General features: G+C 37.9%; 1 protein-coding gene and 1 long non-coding RNA gene across 2 annotated transcripts; both read right to left on the bottom strand.

The window, feature by feature from the left end:
* Positions 1-32: 32 nt before the first annotated feature.
* Positions 33-21690, bottom strand: chst13 (carbohydrate (chondroitin 4) sulfotransferase 13). Its single transcript, XM_039652244.2, has 3 exons — positions 21161-21690; positions 5783-5865; positions 33-3148 (listed from the first exon to the last, which is right to left on the bottom strand). The coding sequence occupies exons 1-3, from the start codon at positions 21252-21254 to the stop codon at positions 2303-2305; spliced, it is 1023 nt and encodes a 340-aa protein (XP_039508178.1). The 5' UTR covers positions 21255-21690; the 3' UTR covers positions 33-2302.
* A 4624-nt stretch (positions 21691-26314) lies between these two features.
* On the bottom strand, positions 26315-27726 carry LOC148970658 (uncharacterized). Its single transcript, XR_016148056.1, has 3 exons — positions 27684-27726; positions 27361-27458; positions 26315-26725 (listed from the first exon to the last, which is right to left on the bottom strand). It is a non-coding gene; the product is annotated as an uncharacterized LOC148970658 (long non-coding RNA).
* Positions 27727-27983: the final 257 nt, after the last annotated feature.

Raw genomic sequence — 27983 nt, 5'->3', positions numbered from 1 at the left:
ACCCGGTGGAGTATCCCTTTAAAATAGTACAAAAAAAAAATCCAAATTTGTCCAGAAAAAGTTCCACTGTCGTACCAGAGGCAACATAATTAAAATGGTAAGAGTTGACGTATTAAAAAAAACAAACAAAAGACAATTAAAAACAAGTTAAATTTCTACCCTTCAAAGCAAGACTCCATACTGGGATTCACAGTTATGCAGCACATGTATGCCCACAAGCTTTCAAAACAGGTGTAAACTGTTAGTTGCATCACAAATGGCACACACTCTTGCCACACTCTCAACAGCTCAGCTCACACACTTAAAGGCTTTCCTATACTCAACCTATAATACATTCAATGTTTTACATCAGAATAATGAAAGTTTATAAACCCCTTGCAGAAGATGCAAATATTAATAATATCAACAATTTGAAAGCCGATAACTGATACATTAGCCGATAAATCTAAATCCAAATTTTCTATATAATTTTGGAGCCTGATTACAAAAACAAGTCTCAACCATTAAAAGCCATCTCCCCAAGCACATAATTATAATTGTATGTACCCTATATGACCGATTTGCGTTGAATTTTCCTTTTTGAAGGGATTCCTATCATATTTCAAGCAATTCAAAAACATCATGGCGAACAATTTGTATCAGAAGTGTCTCAGCTGAAGGATCCTTTATCAGTTTTAATATATCATCGTGATAAATTGGGTGAAGGTGAAAACATTCACTGACACTCAAGATGGTAAAACGATACATTATTTAAGAGCCAATATTCTGTTTAAATTTTTTTTCTCTTTAAAAGCTACATGAAATATATACGTTTCCCCGAAAGAAAAAAGTAAGTACAATTTACCCCGATCTTCCAATTCAAAAAGTTTACACGCACAAGCTCTTAATGCATATTCTGCAAGGGGAATGCACATTTATGAGCATAACTATTGATGACTGTTTTTTGTCCTTAGGAAACTCTGGATGATTCCAGTTCAACAATAAAACTAGCTAGATTGAAAATATTTTCCCACAAAGCATTTCCAAGAGCAATTTTGTTAGGCAATGTGGCACACAAGGTACCCACTGTGCACCAGGACAAGTCTGCCTGTCTGACATATTAGTCAGACTCATTCTCTCGAAATATTTCATAACCATTTCAACCATAAAAAATTAGTCATTAGCCATTTCCGCAGACAAAAAGAAATGAAGAGAAAAAAAAAAATATATATATATATTAAAACGTAATTTCCACCAAGTGCTAATGAACCACAATAGCATTTCATAAAGTCATGAAAACTAGCAGGACTTTAAACTGTACTGTAGTGCACAGACACAAAAGGTTGATTTTCACACACTTTAGGAGTTTGAGGGGATAGATCAAACACATAAATGGTACCTTACTAAAACCTTATTGCACTTCAACCCTTATTACGAATTCATAAGACGAGTGTTTCCTCCCAGGATCATGCTGATGTTTGACCTGCAATGCCCATTGGGTAATTTGCACCTCACCCTGCATCCATAGCTCAACAAGAGGCGCACTGATGAGGGTATACCTTTCCCCAACCACAGCTATGCACTGTTTACCCTGCCCGTTGCATGCTAAATAAAGGGGTGACTCTGTGAGAACACCGTTTCATTCCAGATCAGCTAAACCGGCCAGCCTCGCCCAGTTTGTCACTGCAAGAGAAGTCTAAATTCATCCCTTACCCTCTGACTCCAACCAGCTATCTGATTGAAAATGTTGATGGTTTGGTACATTTAGACTTGGAAACTACCTTTGTGATCGGGGAGTGAGGTTATGGTCTGAAATCATATCCAGGGAATGTTAGAAAGGAGGCTTTGAGATCAGCCGCAAGGAATCTCTTCGAGATTAACGTAAAAGCCTTGCTGGTTCCAGTTCAAGCACAAAATCCACAATAAATATGCTATGTAAACAATACTATAAATATCAGTTTGGGTGGTAAAGATTAAAAGAGATGAAACATTCATAGCATTAGTCCGTTGACGAAGAATCCCGCTTCACTTATCAACATTCAGAAGGACAAAGGCACATACTTGGAGCTCGGTGAAAAGGTTCCAAAGCCAAAGGAATTACAGAGAGTTTTTTTGTGAACTTTTGGGATGGGAGGCAACACCCCAGCCAGCAGTAATCTGTTCACAGTGCTGAATTTTGCTTCAAGGGAGCCAGGGCAGCGCCATATTCAAGACACATCCTCTACAGGTTCCCCCAGGCAGTTCATTTGAATCCAGACACAAGAGCAAAATTCAAACGTCTGTGCCCGCAAGATTTGGGATCGGTTAAAACACGCTCAAACCCTCATCTCAACTTCAAGTACGCCGGCACTGAGTAGTTAAAAAGCAAGAAGTCCATTCGGTAAAGATTGAAGAGTTTCTTCTGGTAAAAAGGACTGATGTTGTCAAAGAACTTGGCCGCCATGTCGCCCGTGGTCCTGGTGCTCTTGGAGGTGGCTGGGAATTTCACCTCTCCTTCGGCATCCGCTAACTTCAGGATGTAGCGGGAATCTTGCTCAAGAGTCTCGTACTTGCCCACCACGTCGTAACGGATCAGGCAAGGGTGGCAGAGCGAGTGAACCCTTTCCCAGTGCTCGTTAAACGGTTCCTCTCTCTGAGTCTGAGGGTCTACTAAATAATACACAAACTCCTCGAAGGAGACGTCGTTGCCTTTTTCCAGTGCGTCAGCCTGGGGGTCGGCACGATGTCTCCTGATGATTTTGGTCCCGTAACGTTTATGAAAGGCCGTGTTGTAGCTACGGGTGAACTTGTTACGGTAGGCCGAGACGAGTCTCTCGAAGGGTTCGCGCACAAAGACGAACTTCAGATATGTGCGCAGACGCTTGTTGATCTCGGCCGTGGAGTACTCCGAGAGTGAACGCAGGTTGCCTGCTACGTGAGCTACGTTGGCGGGAATAGCCAGCGGTTCGCGGTAGCGCCCATCGCCTGTTAGCACCATCATTACACGCTTCCAGTTGGTGCATGCCACTTTGGGGACATAGCAATACAGTAGCTTGTGTTTATCGTCCACTATGAGGTGGCGGAGGTCCTCTGGGCCGAGTACGCGTCTTTTGCGGGTGTGGGTTTGACAGGTTTCCTCCAGGAGTTCCCTTCGACCCTGCAGAGTGGCCTGCACTGCAGATTTCTCCAGCTGGAGGACAGGAAAGAGTGGTATTAGAGGAAATAGAATGAAAAGTCAATGAAAGTCAAATGGGTCATTTCATATTTAACTTTTCTTCTGAAACCGAATGTAAGATTTCTTAACAGTGCAGTTAGGAAAACCACAAATTGCACCACATGTAAACACATGTATTTGTGTGACGACTTATGATTAGACAGATGCTGTGTTTAGGGGAAGTTCTTGTGAAATCATGAGGCACATAGCAGTAATGGGAGGGTACCGGTTTTGCCTGGGGGATGATCCACAGATGGGTTTGATACAGGCAAGAATATAATAGGATTTGATGAGCTGGTGGTGATTCAACTAGATGTACCTTATCTAGACGTTCCACTCAGACCTTTAAAAGCATGGTTCATCAAAAAATGACATCATTTACTCACATATCATGTCTTTCCTAACCCGTGTGACTATTTTCTCCATAAAACACAAGAGCAGATGTTTATCAGACCTTGGCTGTTTGTTTATCATATAATAAAGTTACACAATGAAAAGTGTCTGTATGCATGGCTTCAAAAAACACACGGTGCATTGACACGGTCTGTGTTAACGCTTCTCATTCACTTTGAATGAGTGACATAAATGCGTTGCCGAATGGAAAGGTGGGTTCCGTTGCGACGCGTCACTGGAGTTGCTTGTGGCAGAAGTTGAAAATTTTTAAACTTTTCAAGAGCCAACACAGGCATCAGCCAGATTGCCTATGCAAATAGCCTAGTGCAAACGCTAGCCAATTTCGTTCATGGCACGCAACACATGGAAAAGTAATGTGATTGGCTGTTGTCACTATGACGGGCGTTGCTCCGTCAAGCGTTTACGGGGCGGGGGGGCTTTAGTGCCTGTCTTTATAGAGAGCCCAAGTCCCGCCCCTCCGCTTCCGGCTCATGGGACCTTATTTCGGAAAAAATATGAATGGTAGTCAATGGCGAGAGACAACTTATCTTTTTATTCCGTCTGAACTGTGCCCTCAATTACACATATGATGTTTGTCAATTTAAAAGATAATTCTGAAAGTCAAAAACGTCGCAGTTTGTCATACAACAGAAGAGTAACATTTAGTTTTATGTGAAAATCGCTCTGTGAACTACATCTCCCGGGTAGCGAAATGAGATCCGCTGCTCGTGTGTGTGCAGTCTGGTACAAAACACTCAGGTAGGACGGCGTAACGTTACGATTATAACGTAAGACTGTAGAAACAATGACAGACAGCCTCAGTAAAGTTAGCTTCATTCATTGAGAGAAAATGTGCGCTATTGGGGTTTGTAGTCCTTGTAATTACGTATTTTCACAGTCTTATACCTCAACGGTTTTACATCAAACTGCGACTTTCTTTACTTTAAAATGTATCTTTTAAATTGACAAACATCATATGTGTAATTGAGGGCACAATTCAAACGAGATCAAAATATTTGTTGTCTCTCGCCATTGACTACCATTCAATATTTTTCCGAAATAAGGTCCAATGGTGGTCGACCGGAAGGGGAGGGACTTAGGCTCTCTATAGCAAAAAAAGTTCCGCCAGTCACGGAACAGCTAAAGTGGCGTAGATCGTAGAGCGTGTAGTTCATGAAAGAGATTGTTGCGCTCTGACGAGTTCGAATCTGCCTTTTGCCGAACATGAGGTGTAAAATGTATAAACTAACATGAAGGTCTCTAGCATTATATTTTGCATTACCATGATATTGCTTTTTGCCTTCATAAAACAGCACAAGACAATAGGCATTCTGTTTGTTCTGGGTGTTTTAGAGAAACGTGTGCACTTTGCTCACGCGAACACAGAGCCGTTTTTCCTGTGAGTGAGACTGAAAAACCCGTAGTGGATGTAATCGGAGTGTTAACAGAACACTTAGAGTGCAGAGAGGAATTGGCTTTGACTCCAGTCCTGGTTTTGCATCCGCGACGTTAGGAGCTTAACAGCTGTCTCGTATGCACGATCGCTCTAGACTAGATTAGATAATATTTTAACTAATTTGCGGTAAAACTAGTCGATCACGAGTGGCTCAACTGGTGGATTTATAGATAAACGTATCTTTCAGGTATTTTGCCGACTGGCTTAACACTTTAGCGTGAGAAATCGGGGGTGTGGCGTGAGAGCGTGAGAATTAGCTCAATTGCGTGAGAGTTGGCAGTCCTGTACTCCTAATATACTAAGTTTGCCATTTTGGAATTTGTCAGACCCAGTTGCCTTTTACTTTCATTCTTCAAAAATGTAATGGAAGAAAAAAAGATTTTAGATTTTGAAAAATGCTAACTAAAACATATTTGATCACAGAATCTACACTAACATACCGGAAGTTGTAATGCATGTATTTTTTTCAGTTGGTTTGCATGCGTCTTTATAAGATGACGGTGTTAGGGGTAAATTGGGGTAAATTGAGCTCCTCCAGGAATGTGAGGTTGTTATTTTAGTAATTCGCCTTCCACTGCTGTTAAAATTGTCCCTTCAACAACAGTTAGTCAGTGCAATCCACCCAAATCATATCATTTAAATTCACTTTCAAAAGTATTATCAAGTTTACTTTGTCTTATTTAATAATTATTTAATAAATAAATACTGTATAATTATTAGTCGGCAACATTTCCATGATTTCAGCTGAAAAAAATACGTACCAGGTCATTTTCTTGTAGTGTCTGCAAAGGACTTCTTCCTGATTTAACTGGCAAACCATTCTGACCCGAAATCTGTTCAGAAGCTACAAGCACACAACAAAACACAAAAGATGAGAAATGGCAACATAAACTTAATGGCTCCATAAGCAAAACACAATGGATAGGGCCTACATTAACAGATATTATAATAACTTCAATAGACCAGAATATCATAGAGACCTAGAAACCAGATAACATGCTAAAAAAGCCACATAGCAACGCCTTTGCAACCACCCACAACCTCCCTACATTCTGACGCCGGGTTTTGCATGTTCGAGCATCACTTACATTTCCCTCAGTGAGTTTCTTTGGGGTTAAGAGACTCGTGACCTTGTGTTGCGAGAGCAGAGATCAAAGTTCTTTGTCTGAACGATCACGTTATTGAGCTATAAAAGATTAGAGCCGTTAATTCTGGCCATATGGGGAGCAGCGGGGATCGTACTGGTACACAATTACTGCCTTCTCTGACTCCTGCACCTTGCTGATCAGCCAGAAAATTCCTCTTTCACATTTGCATTCTCTATAGGAACAGTCTGTTCTCTTCAGTCCAACCCACTCCCCCCCCTTACTCCCCTTCCCACCAAACACACACACACACACACACACACACACACACTCCTTCAGTGTGTGTTGGGCCCCTTACCACTAACGTAAGTGATTGGTTTTGCACATGTGCCAGCTAAGTCAAAGGTATACTTTAAATGCTCCAGCAAGTCTGGACACTGAGAGAGTAGAGTAAGCAACCAACCATGGTAAAAAAGAGAAAAGGCACTTTCCATGAATAGGTTAAAAAAACAAACAAAAACCCCATTTTTCTTTTTTTTTTTCAAAAAATGATCAGTGAAAGATGTTTAACCCTTTAAAAAATGCTTATTGTACATCTCAGGGGGACGTGTATGTAATTATAGCATTTTCTTGACCCATTTTTCATTTTCCATCAATAAACAAAAATAAAATAAAACGCATAGTATTGTGGGACACTGATAAATAATACATTAAGCAAACTAAATTTAAGTTAAGAAATGTTTTACCTCTAATCATTAGAAATAATTAGTTGGACACCAAAGTGGCAAAGACACCATAAAAAAGGACCATATGAGGATCAAATGGAAAATGGGAGGGAAAAAAAACCCTGATATAACATGGAAAAGGCCGAAAGAAGGAAATGGGGAGGGGGTTGAGTACATATACAGACCAAAAATTGTGCTATGAAAGCAGGCACTGATGGCTTCCCCAGCTTTTATATCCTCATTATTCAGTGAAAATGAATATAAGACTGCAAATCAAACAAAATACATGTGATATCTACAGTGAAATCTAGCAGTCTCAATGTGCAGCTTTTCATTTTTGTTACTTATGTTACACTTATAGTAAAAAGTGATCATGCAACATCTGCAAGCGAAATGCTTATCTATATATATGCTTAAATGCTTATGTATATATATATATATATATATATATATATATATATATTAGTAGTATACTATTATTTAATAGCACTTGCTATCCAATTATGTATTTATTTTATTATTTTTCAGGAATGTACTTTTTAGTTGTTTAATTATATAAATGTGATTGATATAACCTATTTTCCTAAACAACTCCTAAGCCAAAAACACACTCTTTGAAATATTTAACCTAATTTGTTTCTATACGATGATTTCACGCAGCTGCCATTTTGAAATTGAAAGCGAGGCTCCGGTGGGAAGAATCCCGGAAGTGCAGATAGAGAACAATGTCTTGGACTAGAACCTGAAGCTGCTGCCGCGATTTAAACTATTGGATATTAATATCTAATATTCAGTAGAATATGTATATAGTTCGTTCCTGCTTCTTTTTTTATGTTCGGAATATACAGTATATTAAAAAATGGTTTTGCAAATATATCAATTTCACTGTACATAGTCTAAAATATGAAATGTGTGTACTTTTTAGAATAACAAATTTCTACATTAAACACAACAATATGCCATCGCATTCGCGACTCTCCAATGGTTAAAGGCGACATCCCACCGGAGCCATTTCAAAATGGCGGCTGCATGAAATTAGCGTATATATATATATATGAAGCAACTACATTCTGGTTTTCTTGGAAAGACAGACTATTTTCTGTGTATGTGGGAGACTTCAGTTCATTAGCACATACTAATGTGTGACTGACGCACTTAAAGGGATAGGTCACCCAAAAATGTTGTCATCATTTACTCACCCTCATGTTGGCCCTGCTCTTATGTTAAAAATAAGCTGGATAGATAAAAATTATAATAATAATAATAATAATAATTTCTGTGGGTCTAGTGTTTGCATTTGTTTTATTTGAAGTTTGAATCATTTCTCCGTTGTTGAAGTAGAATTGGCTAGTGGCGAAAAATTAATAAAACTAGGGTCCTTGAAATGCTCTCCTGAAACTACAGCCTCCAGGATTGCTGGAATATTGAATCAAACAGCTAGAGCGCTAAACAACTAGTTGAATCATAGCCTGCTAATTATAAGCCCTGTATAATAAGGCTGCAAAATTTAGGCATGTGAATATTAATTAATCCAGTCACGAAGACATTGCTTGGTGACCTTCCAGGAGCATCTAGTCATATACCTTAATTAATATTCCACCCAGCCAACAACGTCTGCAAATAGACCCGCTGAGTGAATGTCACAAAAATGTCACAGCTCAATGTGTCATGTACATATTTAACATAAAACATTTTAAATACGCCTATCTATTGCAAACACCATAAGAGCTCATATTTATGACCTCATATCAGATAACACACTTGTTAAACAGTGGTGTACAAACAAACTAAAGCATTATAAAAGCATAACTATATAATGTTACTCAACGCCACAATTTGATGCCAAATACAGTCATAGCAGAGCTGCCATTGCAAAATGACATGTCTTCACAAGGTATTTGTAATCCTAAACGTCAACTGATAATCATTTTTAAAAGGAAGTGTGTGCAAGAGGAGGCCGTTAGAGGCAGTCTGATTCACAACCACAGAAAGATGTGAACTTCCTCTTGTGACTTTTCTTACAGGAACAGAGTAATCTAGAGTTATTTACTTGAAGAAAAAGACAGATGAAATGAAACGATGACAAGACAATTACAGTATCACCCAAATGAGTTCCTCAAAACAAGCTACTTGGTAGAAAAAAAAAGCATTAAATGGCTCCCAGAGCGAGGTGAGGTCTCTTTTTTAAAAAAAAAGTTGTTAGTATGCACCATGAGTGAGGTTCCTCACGTCAACTGAGGCCAGGCGGCAACAACAAAGGTTGTTTGCTGGAATGCTACACAGGCTTGTGGCCATTTATGTTGGCCTGTGAGGGTTTACAGAGGACAACACAAATCAGCAGGCTTTTATCAAAAGTTCACAAAGTAATGGGCAGGAAGCCCTCATGCGGCGCTGCGACTGCTCGCTTACTAATCGAATTCTGCTCGGCCTCGTGTGGAGAGAGTTTTCTGTTCTCTGAGGTGACTTTTGAGTTTTTGTTTTACTACCGAAATCAAATGATTTATCTGCTCAATTGTCTTCACAGCTGGAGCTCTCGCCCCTATAGTCTAAATATAATTAGGCTGCGGATTTGGAAACACATTCAAATGACTTTGAGGATCATGTTTCTCTAGTTGAAACTACAATGGAAACAGAAGAGCTTATGCTGCCTTCCTGGATGTTGTGCTGTAAGGAAGCATCATATATGTGTCATGAAACCCATCAGAAGTGAAACAAGTCTGATGTTGAAATCAGGGCGTTTCATAAGCACTTTTTTTTTTCAAAAATGCAATTTCCAGTATAGTAAGATGCAACACCACAGAAAAGCAGATCAAACTGACTTAGTAACTTCTGTTTGCCTTGTTTTCTCCACCGTTTTACTATAGTTTGTCAGAGTCCTCTTTTGTACCTGGTAGGGCTAAAACTTGGTGTTTTGGGTAACATATAACAGCACAACACTGACCACATTTTTACACTAATATTCAAAAACGGAAAATAATAATGAAATAATTTTCTATTTTAATATATTTTAAAATGCAATGTATTCCTGTGATGCAAAGCTGAATTTTCAGCATCACTACTCCAGTCACATGATCCTTCAGAAATCATTCTAATATGCTAATTTACTGCTCAAGAGACATTTCTTATTTCTGTCAACCCACTCTTATCAAATACAATTGACAATTAACATAAAGTTTGGATTGGCGGAATCGGTCTGTTCTGGGCGAGAACTCCCTGCACATCCATGCATGGATAAGAGCAGGGAGAGCAGAAATAACCCCCCAACCCCCCCCCCCCCCCCCAAAACAAAACCATATGCCAATATCCCCCAAACCCAACTTGCAGCACAATTCTGGATGCTTTTGCAGTTACCTGAGTGAGCCAAGCCCAAGGCAACAAGCATGAGCCAAGCCAATCACCAATACCAAAAAACTTTGGATTAGTTCACTTATAAAAAAAACAACAACAACAACAACTTTTGCTGATAATTTACTCACCCCCAAGTCATCCAAGATGTCCATGTCATTCTTTCTTCAGTCGAAAAGAAATTAAGGTTTTTGATGAAAACATTCCAGGATTTTCTCCATATAATGCACTTCACTGGTAACCACACGGTTCAAGGTCCAAAAGACAGTTTCAGTACAAACTGTTCAAAGGGCTTTAAATGATTCCAGACGATAAATAAGGGTCTTATCAAGCGAAACGATCGCTCATTTAATAAATAAATAACAAAGTTTAAGTTTTATAAGCTCAAATGCCTGCCTTGCCTATATGTTGAGCACTATAGATCCAATTTAATGGGTGAAGAAGAATCACCCCAGCTGGAGCAAGCAAGGAAACATTTGCAGGTTTCTGTAGGCAAATTACCAATTGATGGGATCTATTGGGGGAAGCTTACACCCCTAGCCAGCAAAATCTGATACAAAAAGCATGTTGTATAAATGACAGAACTATTGCTAAAACTACGTAGTTTGGCAGGTGAAGCATACACACTACAGCAATAGCTCTGACTAGCAGCAACCGATAGAACAAGCATGTTGTATAATGAAAGATCTATTGCTAAAACTAGTGTAGGTTGGTAGGAGAAGCATATTGTATTTTGCATAGTAAGTTACTAATAATCTAGATAGCTTTGCATATCACCACAAGCATAACATGTTGCAATAATCATTTAGAATAAAGAGCGAGCACTTTTCCAATGCAACTAGATAAGCCTAAACAAAATGATTGATTACTACAGCATGTTACTTCGGACAGTATGCTGTATGTGTTACATTATAACTTACTAGAAGCATGATACAATTTACACTAGCAACACAGCCTAAAACACAGCCAAGTTTCATAAATAAATAAAAAAAACTGTTCCCGAGATCCCAAGAGCAACTAACAGTTTTTAGAGCAAGCAGTGTTTCAATAACATATGGTTAGATAGCATTTAAAACAAATCACATACACGCTGTTTCCAATCTATGCTGCATATGTAACGATAGTGCTAAAAGCACAGCACGCGTGCAGCGAGCAGTTGCCAATGACAACAGATAAGTAACGCACATTGCCAATAAGATTAGCAAGAGCATTTTAATGAAAACGACTAGATAAGCCCAAGCACACGGATTACATTCGCAACAAGCATGTTGCCCATATCGTGATAGATTTTAATGAGCATTAAAAAGGAACTTAGCTAAGCTTCGTGAAGACTTTCAGAGATGAATGGAGAGTGATCCACGTCGAGTCCAGTGTCAGCAATGCAGACTGAAGTCACTTCCAAAGCAGGCAGTGTAGTAACGTTAGATGAGTCGAATCTCGTGTTCAAGTTCACGCGTTTATAAATCCTGGGTGAAATCCTTGTGGGAAACGAATTCCTTTTGCTAAATTCCCGATTGTATGATTCTTTGTGAGATGATTCGGTTTGCCTGCCGAATTTCGCCATTTATTTAACTTAGCTCCCGAGAAACGCGATAGCTGCTGATAATACTGAAGTTGCTTAATGTACACACACTAAAGAGAAACGGGGGCGCCGCCATCTTTAGAATATTGTCTTTGAACTTCCGGTTTTGCGGTCGCTCTGTATATTTCTATGAGTGGATTTAACGTTACTTATGTAGAGTTAACAAAAGTTATCATGAGCACTGTAATGTTTATCATAATGATTGTAAAACAGATGCCTTAACAAATGTCAACCGGGATTTTTTTTTACGAGCAGTTCATTCATACTTATGCAAGATCACACAGTCCGGAAGTTAGCAACGCTGAAAAGAGGCGGGGCTACATAAGGTCTATTTGTGGACGTGGATCAGCTGATGCGAGCTTGACTAACGTGACTGCCAAAACTGACTCAATGCTTGATTATTATCTTTGTTGAAAACAACCAAGATGAACAGCATTTATTTAAAAAAAAAAAATTCTGTCACCTTTTAAAGGTAGGCCCACACTAAGTTTTTTTTTTTTCAAAATTAACATTTAAATGAGGCAATATATCTTTAAACCTTCTTTCAAAATGTTTAATTTTTTGGTCATACCTTAATTAACTATGGTAAATTGAGATTTGAGATCTATAGAGATCTGGGGGAATGGTTTTCACAGAAAATTTGCGTACATACGTCAGTCGTGTGTGTCTCATCATATCTGCAAATAGAGAAATGTTGCTCCTGCTACTTTTGAAATGTTTGTGTGTGAGTGTGAATTTCAGAGGTTAGTTATTACAACGAGCAAAAGGCTAAAAGGCTGCTGTTTGTTTGTGGTGCTCAGTGACTGTCTACAACTCTGCATAGCTACACCACTACCGTCACCACTTCAATTATTGATCTATTTATTGATTGAATTATTGAAAAAGACAGTGTTTATATATAAAAAGTAATTGCCTACCCTACCTTTAAGCTATGAAGGAAACACATTTTTAAACAAGAAAGAACATGACTGAGAGTTACTGATTTGATTAAATTACTGTGCAAAATTACTGAAATGCTTATGCTGAAATTCTAACGACCTGTTTCAGTAAAAAGTAGCTTTACTTACCATAAAGTGTTCTTAGGGCAGAAGTGAATAGTTATCTGACTAAAGCAATCATTTTCTTTTTATGCCCCCCAAGCATGCACACTGAAGGAAGTAGAACTCCAGTGGGTGCCTTAATATGCCATAAAGCAAATTCCATTACAGAATGAAGAATGTGCCTAATCAGAGATTTGGATAGAGTTACGTCCACTCATAGTGGCCCAGCATGTCGTACTGTACAGTATTCCATTCATAGCTATGGTTTTACTCTCATAAGATGAATTTGAGAAGAGAGAAAGAGATGATATGAGAAGGTGAAGAAAGACCGTACTTCTCTGAGCCTCTTTGTGATGGTGTCACTCTATCCCTGACTAACATAGAGCCATGGCTGTTCATCCCAAATCCCAAAATTCCATTTTAGGCAGGAAATTTCCCTTTATTTGTTAAAAAAACGCAGCCTTTTTCTCCTTCCCAGTCCTGAAGAGTGAAAAAATTAGCAAAACAAAAGAGTAGATATAACAAACTTGCAACCCTCAAGCTATTCTACATCAAGGAATTGCCTTATATCCAAACGAGTGCCATGGTTTGGCAATCAAACAATCTGTTCAAGTCACCTAGCATGATTTGTTTATTCCATCCAAACTTCTAACTGCTAAAAATCTGTCTCGGCTGTCTGAAAGGAAGAGCGAAGGATTAGGAGAGCTGGCGGATACTGACCAATGCCCCGGCAGCACATTAAATCAAAAGCATCTTGTGCACAGTTCCATTGGGAAACTTGGCCCTGTACAGCAGTACGGCTCCCAGAGTTATGTCATTATATGGGTAATGTAATGCTTAGACAAACTAGCACTGGCTGATGATGCTATACCAAACACATGTGACATGTGCCTGTAGAATCCAATCAGAAAGTGCTGAAAGTTTATTTATCTGTGCAAGATTTGCAAATTGTATCATGCTTTGCACATAGGATCAAGGATCTAATAATAAAGGGTTAGCTCACTCCAAAACTTCGGTCATCATTTACTCACCCAAGTGTTATTTCTAACTGTATGACTTTCTTGTGTTTGTGTTCTTGTAGAAGAAGCAAAGCTCAACAGGTTTAGAAACAACATGAAGGGGAGCAAAATATGTCCTAGTTTTCAGATGAACTACCCCTTTAAATCTTTTGTTAAATACAGGTTTTCAGTCCTTGGATTTAAGTCCCCGCCCAGGGTGATTTATTCCAAAATCGATAAGGTTGATGCCAACCTGGGCGAGCATAATCACTCCAATTTACTACAACTAGAGCGTAAAACGTGTAAAAGACGCGTAAACAATTTAGGAAACAATTTAGGCTGCATTACTGGAGAAAATACGAATCCAAATCCAATTTGACCTTCAGTCACTTCATAATGTGACTCAATTTTCAAGGATCAAAGACAGTTTCGCTTCCAGGCCTAAGGAGTAATGGACTTCATAAACTTTTCCAACCGGAGGCCAATATGGAGCATTGGAGGTTTGCTTGATGGTAAAGAATGAGCTTATGTTTTCTGGCATGTGGTATAAATAGTTGGGAACGAATTTTCTGTTAACAAATTAATCCTGTAGGCCTGTATAATTCGTCGACTAATTGGTTGTCAGACCACTGTAAAATCTAACATTGTTCTTACTAAGAATTTTTTTGTTAACTTTACTTAATGTCCAATAATTTGTTGAACTTACTTAAAATTTCTTAGTAATCTGTACTGTTTGCATGCTATGCCTTCGTTACTCAGAAAAACCTTGTAAATATTACTTGACTGGTTTGAGAACCATTTTTTTTTTATATAAATAATTTTTTTAAATGATTTAATTAATTGACCATTACAATTTTATGGTAAAATAAAGCCAAAAATAGAAAAAAAAACAATTTTAAATGAATTTGTTCATGTCGCAATGCATTCTGGGAGTACACTTCCTCAGATCACAGACAGAATTAAGCTGACAAAACTTAAATGGATTAAGTACGAATAACTCGATGCAATTATTAAGGCGAGTTTGCATAATAAAATTAAATAAACTGAACTAATTGGGTTGACTATCGTGACCCATTTCATTGCTGCAATAAAAAGCCAAAAAACAATTGTGACAATCAACTATGCCTAAAACTAATTTACCTTTTTAAATATGCATTTTAACCACAGCAAACTGTAAGGGAGCAGAGTAAAACAATCGACTGAGGTTAAGCAGATTATCTATGTCAAACTAAACATGCAAAAAGAAGTGTGACGTGTGCCGAAATCAGCAGCAGCAGCAGCAGCACTCACTGATGGTGGTCAGATAAGCGATGAAACTGCTGCACATTCAGCAGATGCAGTTTTAACCTTTATCAGAAGAGAACAAGCCTTTAAAAGGACTATAAAAGGACAGAGACATCTTCTTAGTTTCAAACTGCCCACAGTGGAGCTGAGGGCAAAGAAATGACCCTCACTTTATTGAAAATGTTCAAAGGTCTTTTGACAAAAGCGCACCCAAGGTCCTGTTGAGTATCTGATCTGTGCACTGACTCACAAGCACTTACTGCACAGAAAGGGAAGGAGCTCCATATGTTTCTCATGGCCAAACCGCTAAACTTTTATCAGTTGCACCTCACAGACTGCCTTTTGGCCTTGGACAAGTTTTCTTGATGTTGGCTTCAGGTAAAAAGAAGCAGATCAGCAGAAGAATGAGGGGAAATTCAATATTCGATAATTAAACAACTTTCCCATTGCGAACTTGATCAGAGAACAAATTGGCCAACACACGAGGACAGTTACCAAGCGGTTTTGTGAGGAAACATACATAAACAGAATATCCATTTTAAGGTAATTACTGATTGTTGCTGCGAGTTTTAGGCCAAGACACCGACAGGGCACTACTTTTAGATCACTTGTATCAGCTCTTTTTACTGGAACCACTTGGAGGACAGAGGCTTAGAGGACACAGTGGTATATAGTACACTCTTAGAAGAAAAGCTTCTATATGGAACCTAGAAGGTACGTATTTGGAACCCCTAAAAGGTTCTACACAGAACCCTTTTTAAAGGGTTAGTTCACCCAAAAATGAAAATTCTGTCAGTATTTACTCACCCTCATGTTGTTTCAACCCCGTAAGACCTTCGTTCATCTTCGGAACACAAATTAAGATATTTAAGATATTAAGATCGCTCCTGCATACAGTCCATAGGCTTCTTGAGGTACTGGCTCTTGCTGTCCCCGAAAAGTCATTAAAGACATCGTTAAAATAGTCCAAGTGACTACAGGGGCTCAATCTTAAGTTTATCAAACGACGAGAACACTTTTGTGCGCAAAAAAACAACAACAATAACGACTTTATTTCAACTATTCACTTCCTTCTCCATGAGCCTGTAAGTCAGTTAACGTAGTGTGATTGCGTAGAGCTACGTCACACGTAGGCTCACTATTGGCCGACGCTGGTCATGTGTGTGATGCGTGTGACGTACAATAACAGAAGCTTACGCTATTAAACTAGTAACCTGACTCGCGCAGAGGGAGAAATAAACGAATAGTTGAATAGTTTTTAAAAATAGTTTTTTGCGCACAAAAGTGTTCTCGTCGTTTGATAAACTTAAGATTGAGCCCCTGTAGTCACTTGGACTATTTTAACGATGTCTTTAATGACTTTTCGAGGACAGCAAGAGCCAGTCCCTCAAGAAGCCTATGGACTGTATGCAGGAGCGATCTTAATATCTTAAATATCTTAATTTTTGTTCCGAAGATGAACGAAGGTCTTACGGGGTTGGAACAACATGAGGGTGAGTAAATACTGACAGAATTTTCATTTTTGGGTGAACTAACCCTTTAAGGGTTCAATAATAAAACTCCTTCAGGGTTCTTTGTAACCAGGAAAAAGGTTCTATATGGAACCTTTTGGGTTCATTCATTATCATTTGTTTTGTCCTTTCCGGATTAAATGCTTCATATTATTGACAAACATCAAGTTACCTAAAATGTTTTACGAATGCATGTGAATGAATCACAAAATTCAATATATGGGGGTTAGAAAATGTATATTTATAAATTTTTATGTAGTTAATCAATATCACATGAAGAGTGCCATTTCAGTTTTTCTCCTCAAAAAAAAACAGCATGATTAAAATGTGATATTACTACAACAGTTTAATAAACAACAATTTAATTTCAACTACAAAATGTTGCAGAATAATGTAATATATGATTGAGTAAAGAACACTATGCTTCAAATATAGAACCCCAATGAACACTTTTTTCTAAGAGTGTATAGCCTAATTTCCTGTGTTTGACCTGTGAACATTGAAGAGATGTCACTCAGCGAATATCTATCCCTGAGCCAAACAAGAAAAGCTTTAAGCAAATAATGCACAGAATTAACATTCATTTGCATTATACACTCATTGGGTCTCATTCACTGATCAAATATTTCAAAATCATGAATAATAATGTAATACAACAAATACAGTATATAGTAACTTATACTTTAAAAATACTGCATACAGTTAGAGATAAGAGTTAAGCTTAATCATGTCTAAGTCTATCTAAACGGTTCCTCAGAACAGCCTGATTAATCTACATTTGATTGAGAATAAGAACAAACATCCGGTGGAAATTTGTTTCTACGAGCACCTAATTTGTATGCACTTATTACTGAATGAAAGCCATTGAGATAAGTGTCTTCAATAATGCAGGTGTGAACACCTACAAACACCTGTTAAGGAGAGACAAATGAAGGATCACATGTTCTTTTGCCATAGCCAAGCTATTTGCCTCTGGCAGGAGAATTATTAAGGGTCAAATCCTCAACTATTCTTGAGAAGCTATTTAACTGCAAACTAACAAGCCTAAACAAGAGCGCTTCAATGGAGCCGAATCTAGTCAGGGGAAGTGGATTATTATCATTTAATTTTTTTTTAAAAAGGCAACGCCAAATTGATGCCAGCCTTGCAATCTTGGCTGTATAATAACATTTTTACCAAACAATCTGAACTTGGCTCTAGTCTATGTCCCCTGGGCAAAGGGAGAGGTTTTGTTTTCAAAATAAATAGAAAAAAGATTAGCTATTATTAATACCAGGTTATGTTCAAAGTCTCTCATCCATATTTTGTAGTGACATACTTCACCATTTCATGCTGTTTGTGATTTTGTCCAGATGGACTTCATACTCATAAATTACTGTCACACAGCACAGGTTTACCTCCATACCCTCTGAATGCAAGTAATGAGTGGGTGAAAAATCTGATATGGTCATTTGAAGCCAATTCCAAAACTGTGGGACAAAGTCAAAGCCACTGACCTTTAATTCCCCCCCTCATCTCTAATCTCATCTTCAAGGTGATCCGTTTCTCTCGGAGGCATCAGGGGAAAGGTTTAAAATGTTTTGGAATGCCCCAGAGTCTCCCAGTGGGGGTCTTCCAAACATTCCACGGGTACTTTTTCTCTCCGTCTGCTTTGTTTCCAGCGGGTTTGAACAGTCTTTTTTGTTCGCTCGCTGTTCTAAACAGCCTGAAGTCTACACGTGTGCACTGATGTCCTTTTTAGTATGTCAGAGGAACTGCGATTTTGTGGCATGCAAGTCTATGTCATCTAAACTTTATCAACCTTGTCAAATGGAAGTGATGACAAATTTGCACTAAATCGATGATTTAATCAGACAGTCATTGCTTAAGATCTCCCTGTTTCCTAAAAAAAGTCTTTTAACAGTGATTTGAAGAGTAGTTTGTACTGTGAAACAATATTGGGAGAGCAGGGATACTGTGCTAAATTCAACCAACTATATAACTGTAAGCAGTTGGGACACTAAAACAAAAAGGCTTAAAGGGTTAGTTCACCCAAAAATGAAAATTAAGTCATTAATTACTCACCCCCATGCTGTTCCAACCCCGTAAGACCTTCGTTCATCTTCGGAACACAAATAAAGATATTTTTGATTGAATCTGAGAGCTAGATCAGTCCTACATAGACTGCCTAAGGGACTGGCTCTTGACGGCCCATAAAGTCATTAAAGAAAAGGTTTAAATATTCCATGTGCCTACAGCGGCTCAATTATAAGTTTATCAAGCGACGAGACTACTTTTTGTGCGAAAAAAACATCAATAACGACTTTATTCCACTATTCCATTACTTCCTTATGGGCGCATGCGCGAGAACTGAGACGAGGACGTTCTCGTTCGTCTACTTTTTGTTACCGGCTGCTCACCGCTTAGGAGTTTTACCGCCACCTACCGTATAAAATGATGATCCATATATAAGGCGCTCCTGATTATAAGGAACACTGTCGTTTTTTGAGAAAACTAAAGGCTTTTAAGTGAACCTTATAGTGCGGGAAATACGCAAATTGAAAAGCGTATGTACAGCGCGCATCTTCCTCTGCTTGTAAACAGAAAGTTTTGCGCTTCCAGCTATATCAGCTCATCATCTTATACGGTAGGGGGCGGTAAAACTCCTAAGCGGTGAGCAGCCGGTAACAAGAAGTAGACGAATGAGAACGTCCTCGTCTCAGTTCTCGCGCATGCGCCCATAAGGAAGTAATGGAATAGTGGAATAAAGTTGTTATTTATGTTTTTTTTTCACACAAAAAGTAGTCTCGTCGCTTGATAAACTTATAATTGAGCCGCTGTAGGCACATGGAATATTTAAACCTTTTCTTTAATGACTTTATGGGCCGTCAAGAGCCAGTCCCTTGGAAGAGTGATCCAGCTCTCAGATTCAATCAAAAATATCTTTATTTGTGTTCCGAAGATGAACGAAGGTCTTACGGGGTTGGAACAGCATGGGGGTGAGTAATTAATGACTTAATTTTCATTTTTGGGTGAACTAACCTTTTAAAGTCCCCATGAAATCAAAATTGAAGTTTTTTTTGGCTTTTAGGAATCGGTTAGCCTCACTATTATCTATAAGGTAATGTGCTCCAAAACAATGACAACATTTGCATTTAGAAGACGCAAGCGCAAAATTGAAGCATGGAAGTACGTCTTAGTAGGGATACGGGTCGGCTCGTCCGGGTGGCTTTTTACAGTCCGATAGATACCGCTGGACCGAATCTCTCCGCAACCTGCCTGAAGTCACATATGACGATGTGGTTTGGATGGTAAATGAAAACTCTTAAGTGAGAAAGCGTGAAAGCTGAGGTATGGCTGTCTACTTCCTGATGCAGAGCAACCCGGTACACTACAACACTACTACCTTTAACTTTGATTTTTTCATGGATCCTTGGCCCTTTTAGGGTTCAAACTAGCAATCATACGGCAACCAACTTAGATCACACCCCTTATGTAGTTATGTAAACACTTAATAATCTTGATCAGACCAAAGCAAAATAACAACCTTCCTTGCTGGCACTGACCCCAGATATTTAGGATGTCCAGTCCACACCTGGGAGGAGCTATGGGTCAAAATGAACTTGAATCATTATTGCCCACACTCTAAAAAATGCTGGGTTGTTTGAACCCAATTTTGGGTTAAATATGGACAAACCCAGCCATTGGGTTACATTTTTAAATTACATTTTTAACCCAACGGCTGGGTTTGTCTATATTTTACCCAAAATTGGGTTCAACCAACCCAGCATTTTTTAGAGTGCACAGTTTATGTTAAAAAACTGCATGTCATCACTGAACGAATGAATTTAGGATGTGGTCATGACCCGTTACAAGAAGTCTGATTTGTAATCTACATCTGGCTGGTGAAACAAATTGTCTAACTTCCCTTTTTTGGATTGATTGACAGAATTAGCTATACACCATTCAATAAAACAAAATATTGTAGCATTTGAATCTCAAACTAAATTTAAGTAGACATTTACAAACATGGATATCGCCAACACACTCTCATGGCAATTCATAAATATTTGGTGGCTATGATGGCCCAATGACATTGTTCAACTGTTAATGAAATTGGATGTTGCATAGCATAGTTATTACTAATTTTTAAACATCATATACTGAATATACCTATGATAGTTTAAGATTTTCTCTATATTGTAATTACGGTGTCCAGTTCATTTGTTGACTGCATCCAAGATTCAGCGCATAAAAAAACAAAGTAGGCTAATTTAATAAGAACCTAAATTAGCTACCTTAGGCTATTTAACATTTCGAAAACAAATCAAGTGTTGATGAAACTGACACACGATTCAATGAGTCAAACCATTGACACCTTATCATACGGATCGGAAATGTCAGAATGAGACAATGATTCGTCAATGATTCTTGGGTCAATGATTCGGAGAAACCATAGATGGGGAAACGCTCGGTCTGATTTGCGAACAAATTGTTCAGACCGGTTTTGTGAACCGGCTCATTTAAAAGATCCGACTCAAATGAACAAAGCCTGTATGAATTAGATTTCGCTACTTCAGTATTACTCACCTGATCTCGAGGTGTTCTGGAAGTATAATATGAGAATGAAAAACGACCCGACGCATGTCGCCAGAAACATCCGACCCACTTTGGGCTTTATCATTCTGATACTCCTCTAAAGGACGATGCCCGACTCTCGCCCGGCGACAGAGGTCCGCGAAGGGCTGAAGAACAATCCTAAAAGCGTCGGTCCAGCGGGTTCCTCGTTTTAGAGAAAAACAACATATTTGCAGTCCAAATACAACTCCGTGAAAACTAATTCTGATACTAGTTTCAACCGAAGCAGCCCGCTTGTCTAACCGAGAACAGACCGCTTTATAGGTGGGTGTTAGACGAACCATTCACCTAAAAAACTTTACAGGTCCAACTGTGTTTCATCGAGCCGTCGCTTCCCACGCGGTCCCATCAACTACGCATAGATTCCATTGAACATCTGCATGTCTTCTGTACGTCACATGTTGCTGTTGTCAGTTGAACTCAACTTCCCCTAAACATGGAGGGCATTGTATCAAACTTTCGGGCATGACGTCACGCTCCACAGCATCTAGCTGAGTGCCCAGGGGCCCCTGGATGTGACGCAACGACTGGAACCCCTCTGAAGTGTGAACGTAAAACTCGTTTTGTAACTTTTTTTTTTACAGCAACGAAACCAAAATGAGTGTCCCAGCTGCATTTTAGACTTAAAAAGTAAATGTAAATTCGCTTTATTTATGATTTTAAAGAAAAAATGTCCAATCTAGCCTGTTTTTTTTAATCTCAGAACTTTCGCATGTGATTATCAGGCACGTTTATAAATGTGTCTAGTTCTAAAATACCCTACATTGAATGTCAAAAGTGATTTTTTGCACAAGTAATGTATGTTTAGTGACATCTGGTGGAAAAAACAGGAACATTCTGACTGATTGCTTCACTCTTATCAGTTTATGCAACAGACCCTAAAGGGTCTTCAAACTTCAAGAACTCCTTCATTGATAGACAGAAGCTGTTACACACTGCATAAAATTGAGTTTTGCATTTCAATCCTGTTGATGCATTTACAATACATCAGCAATGGCATGTAGGCTAATAATCATTATTGAAATCCATACTTGTAGGCTACATTCAAGTTTTCTTATGTGGTGAATTGGCCAAACACAAACTAAGCAGGGCTTCATTTACTGAAAAGTGTACAATCAGCATTACCCTGTTTCTGTGATAAGTTATCACAGTTGTCCAGCTTCACCTTCTGTTCAGCAGAAAGAAAAACAGGCCTGCATATAATATCCTGTTTATTTAGTGAATGCAGAAATGCCGGTTTTACAGGTTGCTAACAATATCGTGCATTTAACCAAGATTTAAATATTAACTATGTACAATCCTATTTTAAACAATTTCCGCATGTGAAGAGCTTTAATAATAAGCCCTACTGGAACAAGTCATGGTGATCCCGGTCACAGTTAATGACTGGTCTAATGGTTCATGTTGATTCAGAGTCAGGCTGACCCAGGAAATGCTGTTCCACTATTTATATACATGCAACATATTCTATATATGTAGCAAGTAATATAAGACTTCTCATATTATAAAGTAATTTATCTTACAAACCAAATTTAAGGACAATAGTGTACTGGCCGAAACAAATTTCATTTCAGAAACCTGCTCAAAACTGCTGGATAAAGAGATGGACAGTGAGTTAAAGAGACTTTCTGAGGATGTAGGCTACTGTAATTTGACAGCATGGTGGAGTTACAAAATTCCATATTCTTCTTTATAAATATTGTATTTACAGTAGCAAGTAATAAAAGAAATAATCACAATGAATTACAATGCCTCACTCATTCATTCATTCAATTCATTGAGTTTCAGTGACAGATTGAAAAATGGTAAAGGTTTTGGCATCTGCTAAACACACACACACACACACACACACACACACACACACACACACACACACACACACACACACACACACATACACACACAAACAATAAATATAAAATAAAAACTTATTTCAAGTTCACTTTTTTTATTTACTTTTTTACTTCAGTAATAATCATAAAGAGTTTGTGCTCTGAAGCATTTAAGACTTATAACAGTTTAAGTTTTAAATTTTATTTTCAGGCTTACGTTCAAAAAATGAATAATTGGATTATACTGCATAAATACTGTATAATTTTGTAACATAAAATCCCCTATAATACAAGATATTAAATAAAAAACACTATCAAACTAAAATTTGGTACAATCATTTCATTGAAATAAAATATATCAAAAAAAAAAATCTGTCATTTTTGACCCACACATGCCACAGGTCAGCTACTGTATACAGATGGACATTGACTATAATGCATCAGTATATGTGCTACATGCCCACAGAGGTGAACTGAATGCACATGAACACATTTAGATAGCAATAGTGGTTAGTCATCCTATGTGGGCTTAATGGTATAAATCGTGTTTGTCCTCCCTTTATGATATCACCAGATCCTTAGAGTTTAATCAGCCTAAAAGCCAGAAACAAGGTGTGTGTGTTAAAGTTCACATGATACAGTAACTGCTTTTTAAACACTTCATAAGGGTGTTTGAAGTGGAATATGTTTGAAATGTCAGAAAGGTCAGTATGTGGGATTGAGTGATCCACTGCTGTAGTCTCTGTTGCTCCGATCTACTGTATGTGCCAAATATGGTCATAATGATGTTTTTGTGGGTAGGCTTTTTCTCATTTAGATTTACAATTAGTCAGTTATGTATATTTATGCATTTGGAATACACTTGGTCAAGTTCTTTTTTCTGATGACATGTTTTTTTTTTTTGTCAAAAAAGGCAAACTACAGCTCAAGTTTTATGTCCTAGGTGAAAAAAATGCAAAGAAATACAAAAGATATATTTTTTTGTTGGTACTCTCCTGTTATATATATAGTATACATGGATGGATCATGTTGAACTGTATTTTAATCAAAGACTTAGTCATTTTGGCCATTAAAACAAACAAAAAAATGACTTTGTGCTCTTTTAAAGCTAATGACATCAGTGAAACGAATAATCAGTTGAAATGTTTACATTTTTAGGATGTCTAAAAAAGTTGCATATTTGAAGATATCACAGAGCAAATAATCAATCCAAACACCCTTTTACATTTAGAAATATAGCTCTTTAATGTTCTGTTTTCTCTGGCCTTTGTCATGCTTGTTTTGGCAGTCGTCTCGCGGTCTCTGTGAGTCAGCATGAACGAGCCTCACAGAGATCAGCCAGAGCTGCTCTCAAAAAGACCTCCATCTGAACCCTTTTTATTCAGGAAGTGCATCGCTTCATAAGGGCGATGAAACCAGAGCCATGTCATGACCTCCAGAGCTCTGCTGACCTCTGTCCGAAGGTTATGAGAGTCTATCATATCTCTTTGGTCCGTTTATTAAAAGCAGTATATGTCAATGACTTCACACACAATTCACTTTTCCCATAACAGAGCAATTTTTAACATAATATAACCAATGTTTTCTCATGACCAATTGGTACGAATTCGTAATATTCTCATCTGATAAAGCCATTTATCTTACAAACTCAACAAGGACAATAAAGTATAATAATTATCGACCAATATTAAAGGAGTAGTTTACTCACCCCCATGTTATCCAAGATGTCCATGTCTTTCTTTCTTCAGTCAAAAAGAAATTAAAGTTTTTGATGAAAACATTCCAGGATTTTCTCCATATAATGGACTTCACTGGGCATCAAACGGTTCAACGTCCAAAAGACAGTTTCAGTGCAAACTGTTGAAAGGGCTTTAAACGATTCCAGACGATGAATAAGGGTCTTATCAAGCGAAATGATCGATCATTTAAAAACAAAAGTTTAAAACAAAGTTTAAGTTTTATAAGCTCAAATGGTCACCTTGCTGTGTTCTGTGATGCGCATTCGTGACTCTCCTGTTCAAACTCGTTTATCAAAATGAACGAATCTTTTTCCGCAGTCAATTTGTTCATTTCGTTTGTTAAATCAACCAAATACCTTTTCATCAAAGATGGAAGATGGTGTAAAATATCACATATTTCCATGCTATTTTTCAACTAAAAATTTAAATGCAAATGGAATTTACACAAAATATGTGTAATGATGCAAACAGCAGCTCCTTCCCTCAGAATTGACTCATCTTATAGAAGTAAAATACATGTTATAAAACGGATAGTAGTTGACTTTCTCTTATGTTCACTCGATAAAACAAAATAATTTTCAGTCCAGTGAACCCTTTATTCCTTCCTCATGTCAACATGGTGATGATTTTAATATTTAATATAAGTTGAGAAAGATTGTGTTTAAGCTGTACACTACCATTCAAAGGTTTGGGGTCTTAAAGATTGCTCATGTGCTTGAAAGAAGGTTGTCTTTTATTTGGAACAAAAATAGCACTATTGTGAATATATAATGTGAAGACATGACCAGAGCAAAGGCAGGAGACACTGCTTGCAGTCAGTGAAATCTTTATTGACTTCCAAATAAAGAATAAAAAATAACATAAATAACACTCAAGGTGACGCTCCTCACGGATGTCACTCAACAGAACTGCTTTCACAGACATATACTGACATTACACTGAAAGGGTCAACCATTTTACAGTAGTAGGGAATTTAAATAATGTTCACATACTTAATACATAACTAAACTGAAAATGAAAATAATATTCAAAATACATCAGCCAAAAATTATACAAGGAAAATAATACAAATAATAAACAAATACATTTCTACATACAATAAACAAACACAATAAAACATGAAACAATTTTCGGTAGTGCATTTTAGCACTACCGGTTCCCTCGCCCTAAAGCCTATGGGTTTTTGCTAAATCGCCTGAAATAAGGTCTGTGGTGAACAAAACCTCTAAATATTTTCACGTTTTGATCTATGACATAGAACACACAGTTATAACCTGCTTGTAGTTTTTTAAACTTTATTGTGTCTGATTGTGTAGGCTTCAAAATGTACATTTTGGATTAACTTGTAAAGATTATCTTGATAGAAAAAGTGTAAGGGTCACAACTCTTTGTTAAACACAGATCTTATTTTTTGCGAGAAATGCATTGCTTTTCGACCGAGGGAACCCGATGCGCCGCTAGCTTCCGAGTCGTCCTACAAAGTGACGTCATCACTTCGGCACTCTATATAAATAATCATTCCTTTAAAAACAATAAACTTTTGAATGGTATATTTTTCTTAATTGATACGCAACATATAAGCAAACTTCATTTGATTTTACATTTGCATTTATTTTCAAGCCCTGGTCCATTTTGCGAGAGCTCTGACACAATTCCAACCCTGATGTGAACTTTAATTAAGTTCTGGTAATCACAGTGGCACTGGACTGTGAAAACAAACCTGTGTTGGCATTCTGCCTCTCAGCCTCATTGGTCCTGCTTTAAACATTGTTCTTGATTCAGAAGCTAAAACATTTCTTCCACTCTTTAAAATTCCTCATTTATATGCATCCCATTACTCAGATGCCATCTCCTCCTATAAGAGAAGGTGACAGACTGGTCAGGCGTGAAGAGATGCGAGGTGTCAGATAGTTCAGAGGAAGAGAAGACACCGGGCTGAGCAGAGACTGATAGGTGAGAGATGATAGCACATGAGAGATTGTCTGACCATCAGAGCTGGACTGCAGTTCTTAAAAGCAATCAATAATGAAATGATATAAGGTTTTCAAAAGGTATTATATCCTCTCCTAGTCTTTGATTTTTTTTTTTTTAATGTGCGGCTCAGGGATTTGTACACACACATTGAAATGTCCACCACTTTTTATAAGGTTAACATAGTATATTCTGGTACATCTGGAATAATGTCACAACTATAGGATCAATCCTATGTGTGATCATTTTGAATTCATGTTGACTGACTCTATAAATGTTCTACAGTTTAGCACCGGATAAACAATATACAGTCGAAAGGTCTAGCCTGTTAGAGTGAGCAGTAAATATGAGGGCTCGGTCATGAGAGGAGAGGGAAAGCAAATACTGTAAGTGCAGGCCAAGTTGTCAGTGGAGTTCTGCACTACACCACTCAGCCAAGAGGGGGCACTACAAACATGCTCTCTAGTCTACATTTTGACCAGGGGCATGAGAGGAGGAAATAAATAATTGCGATGATATGAGAGAATTGAAGACATTTTCTACTGTTAAAAAACAAAACAAAAACTATCTAGATTGAACATCCGAAGTGTATAAAACAGACATAGCCTACCTCATTGAAGAGCTCAGAAATGTAACTCCTTTTACAGCAAAGAAATGACTCGGTTAATGCGTGTTTTTACTCGCAGCACTCGGCCGGACACTGGTGTTCTGATGGAACAATCAATGGAACCATTAAAAACATTGAAAATGCATGACGTTTTGTTCCGTTAATGATTCATGTAAATTATTCTATAGATACGGAATGTTAACATACAGCACAATCACTTCTAAACAAATCTATTTTTTTCAATAAAAGTCTCATTTCTACTATTGTAGGCTTATTTTGTAAATGTAAGCAATTAATTTGGACAAGCACAAACTATACAGACGTACCTGCTCGGCCAGAATCGGCTCGTGGTCGTGCATCTTCGGAAGTCGCCATTGAAATGGGGAAATTTTAACATGTTTAGTATGTACAATGTACATCTAAGAATTGTTATTGTTTCTCAGAATAAACCCCAGACAGGGTGATGAGGATGTGTTAAATACGTGTGAAATACGCGTTCAAATTTAAGTGTTTTTGAACCTTTTAGCTTTTCACGCGGCGAGTAAACCAAGCTTGAGCTGGTTCTTTTTAGTGAATAAAAAACATACAGCGCAACCAGTAGGCCTGAATCACTCTTTTGAGGCGTT

This window comes from Pimephales promelas, chromosome 20, assembly GCF_988280905.1.
Source record: "Pimephales promelas chromosome 20, fPimPro1.hap1.1, whole genome shotgun sequence".
NCBI classification, from domain to species: domain Eukaryota; kingdom Metazoa; phylum Chordata; class Actinopteri; order Cypriniformes; family Leuciscidae; genus Pimephales; species Pimephales promelas.
This window is presented reverse-complemented; position numbering and strand designations above follow the sequence as displayed.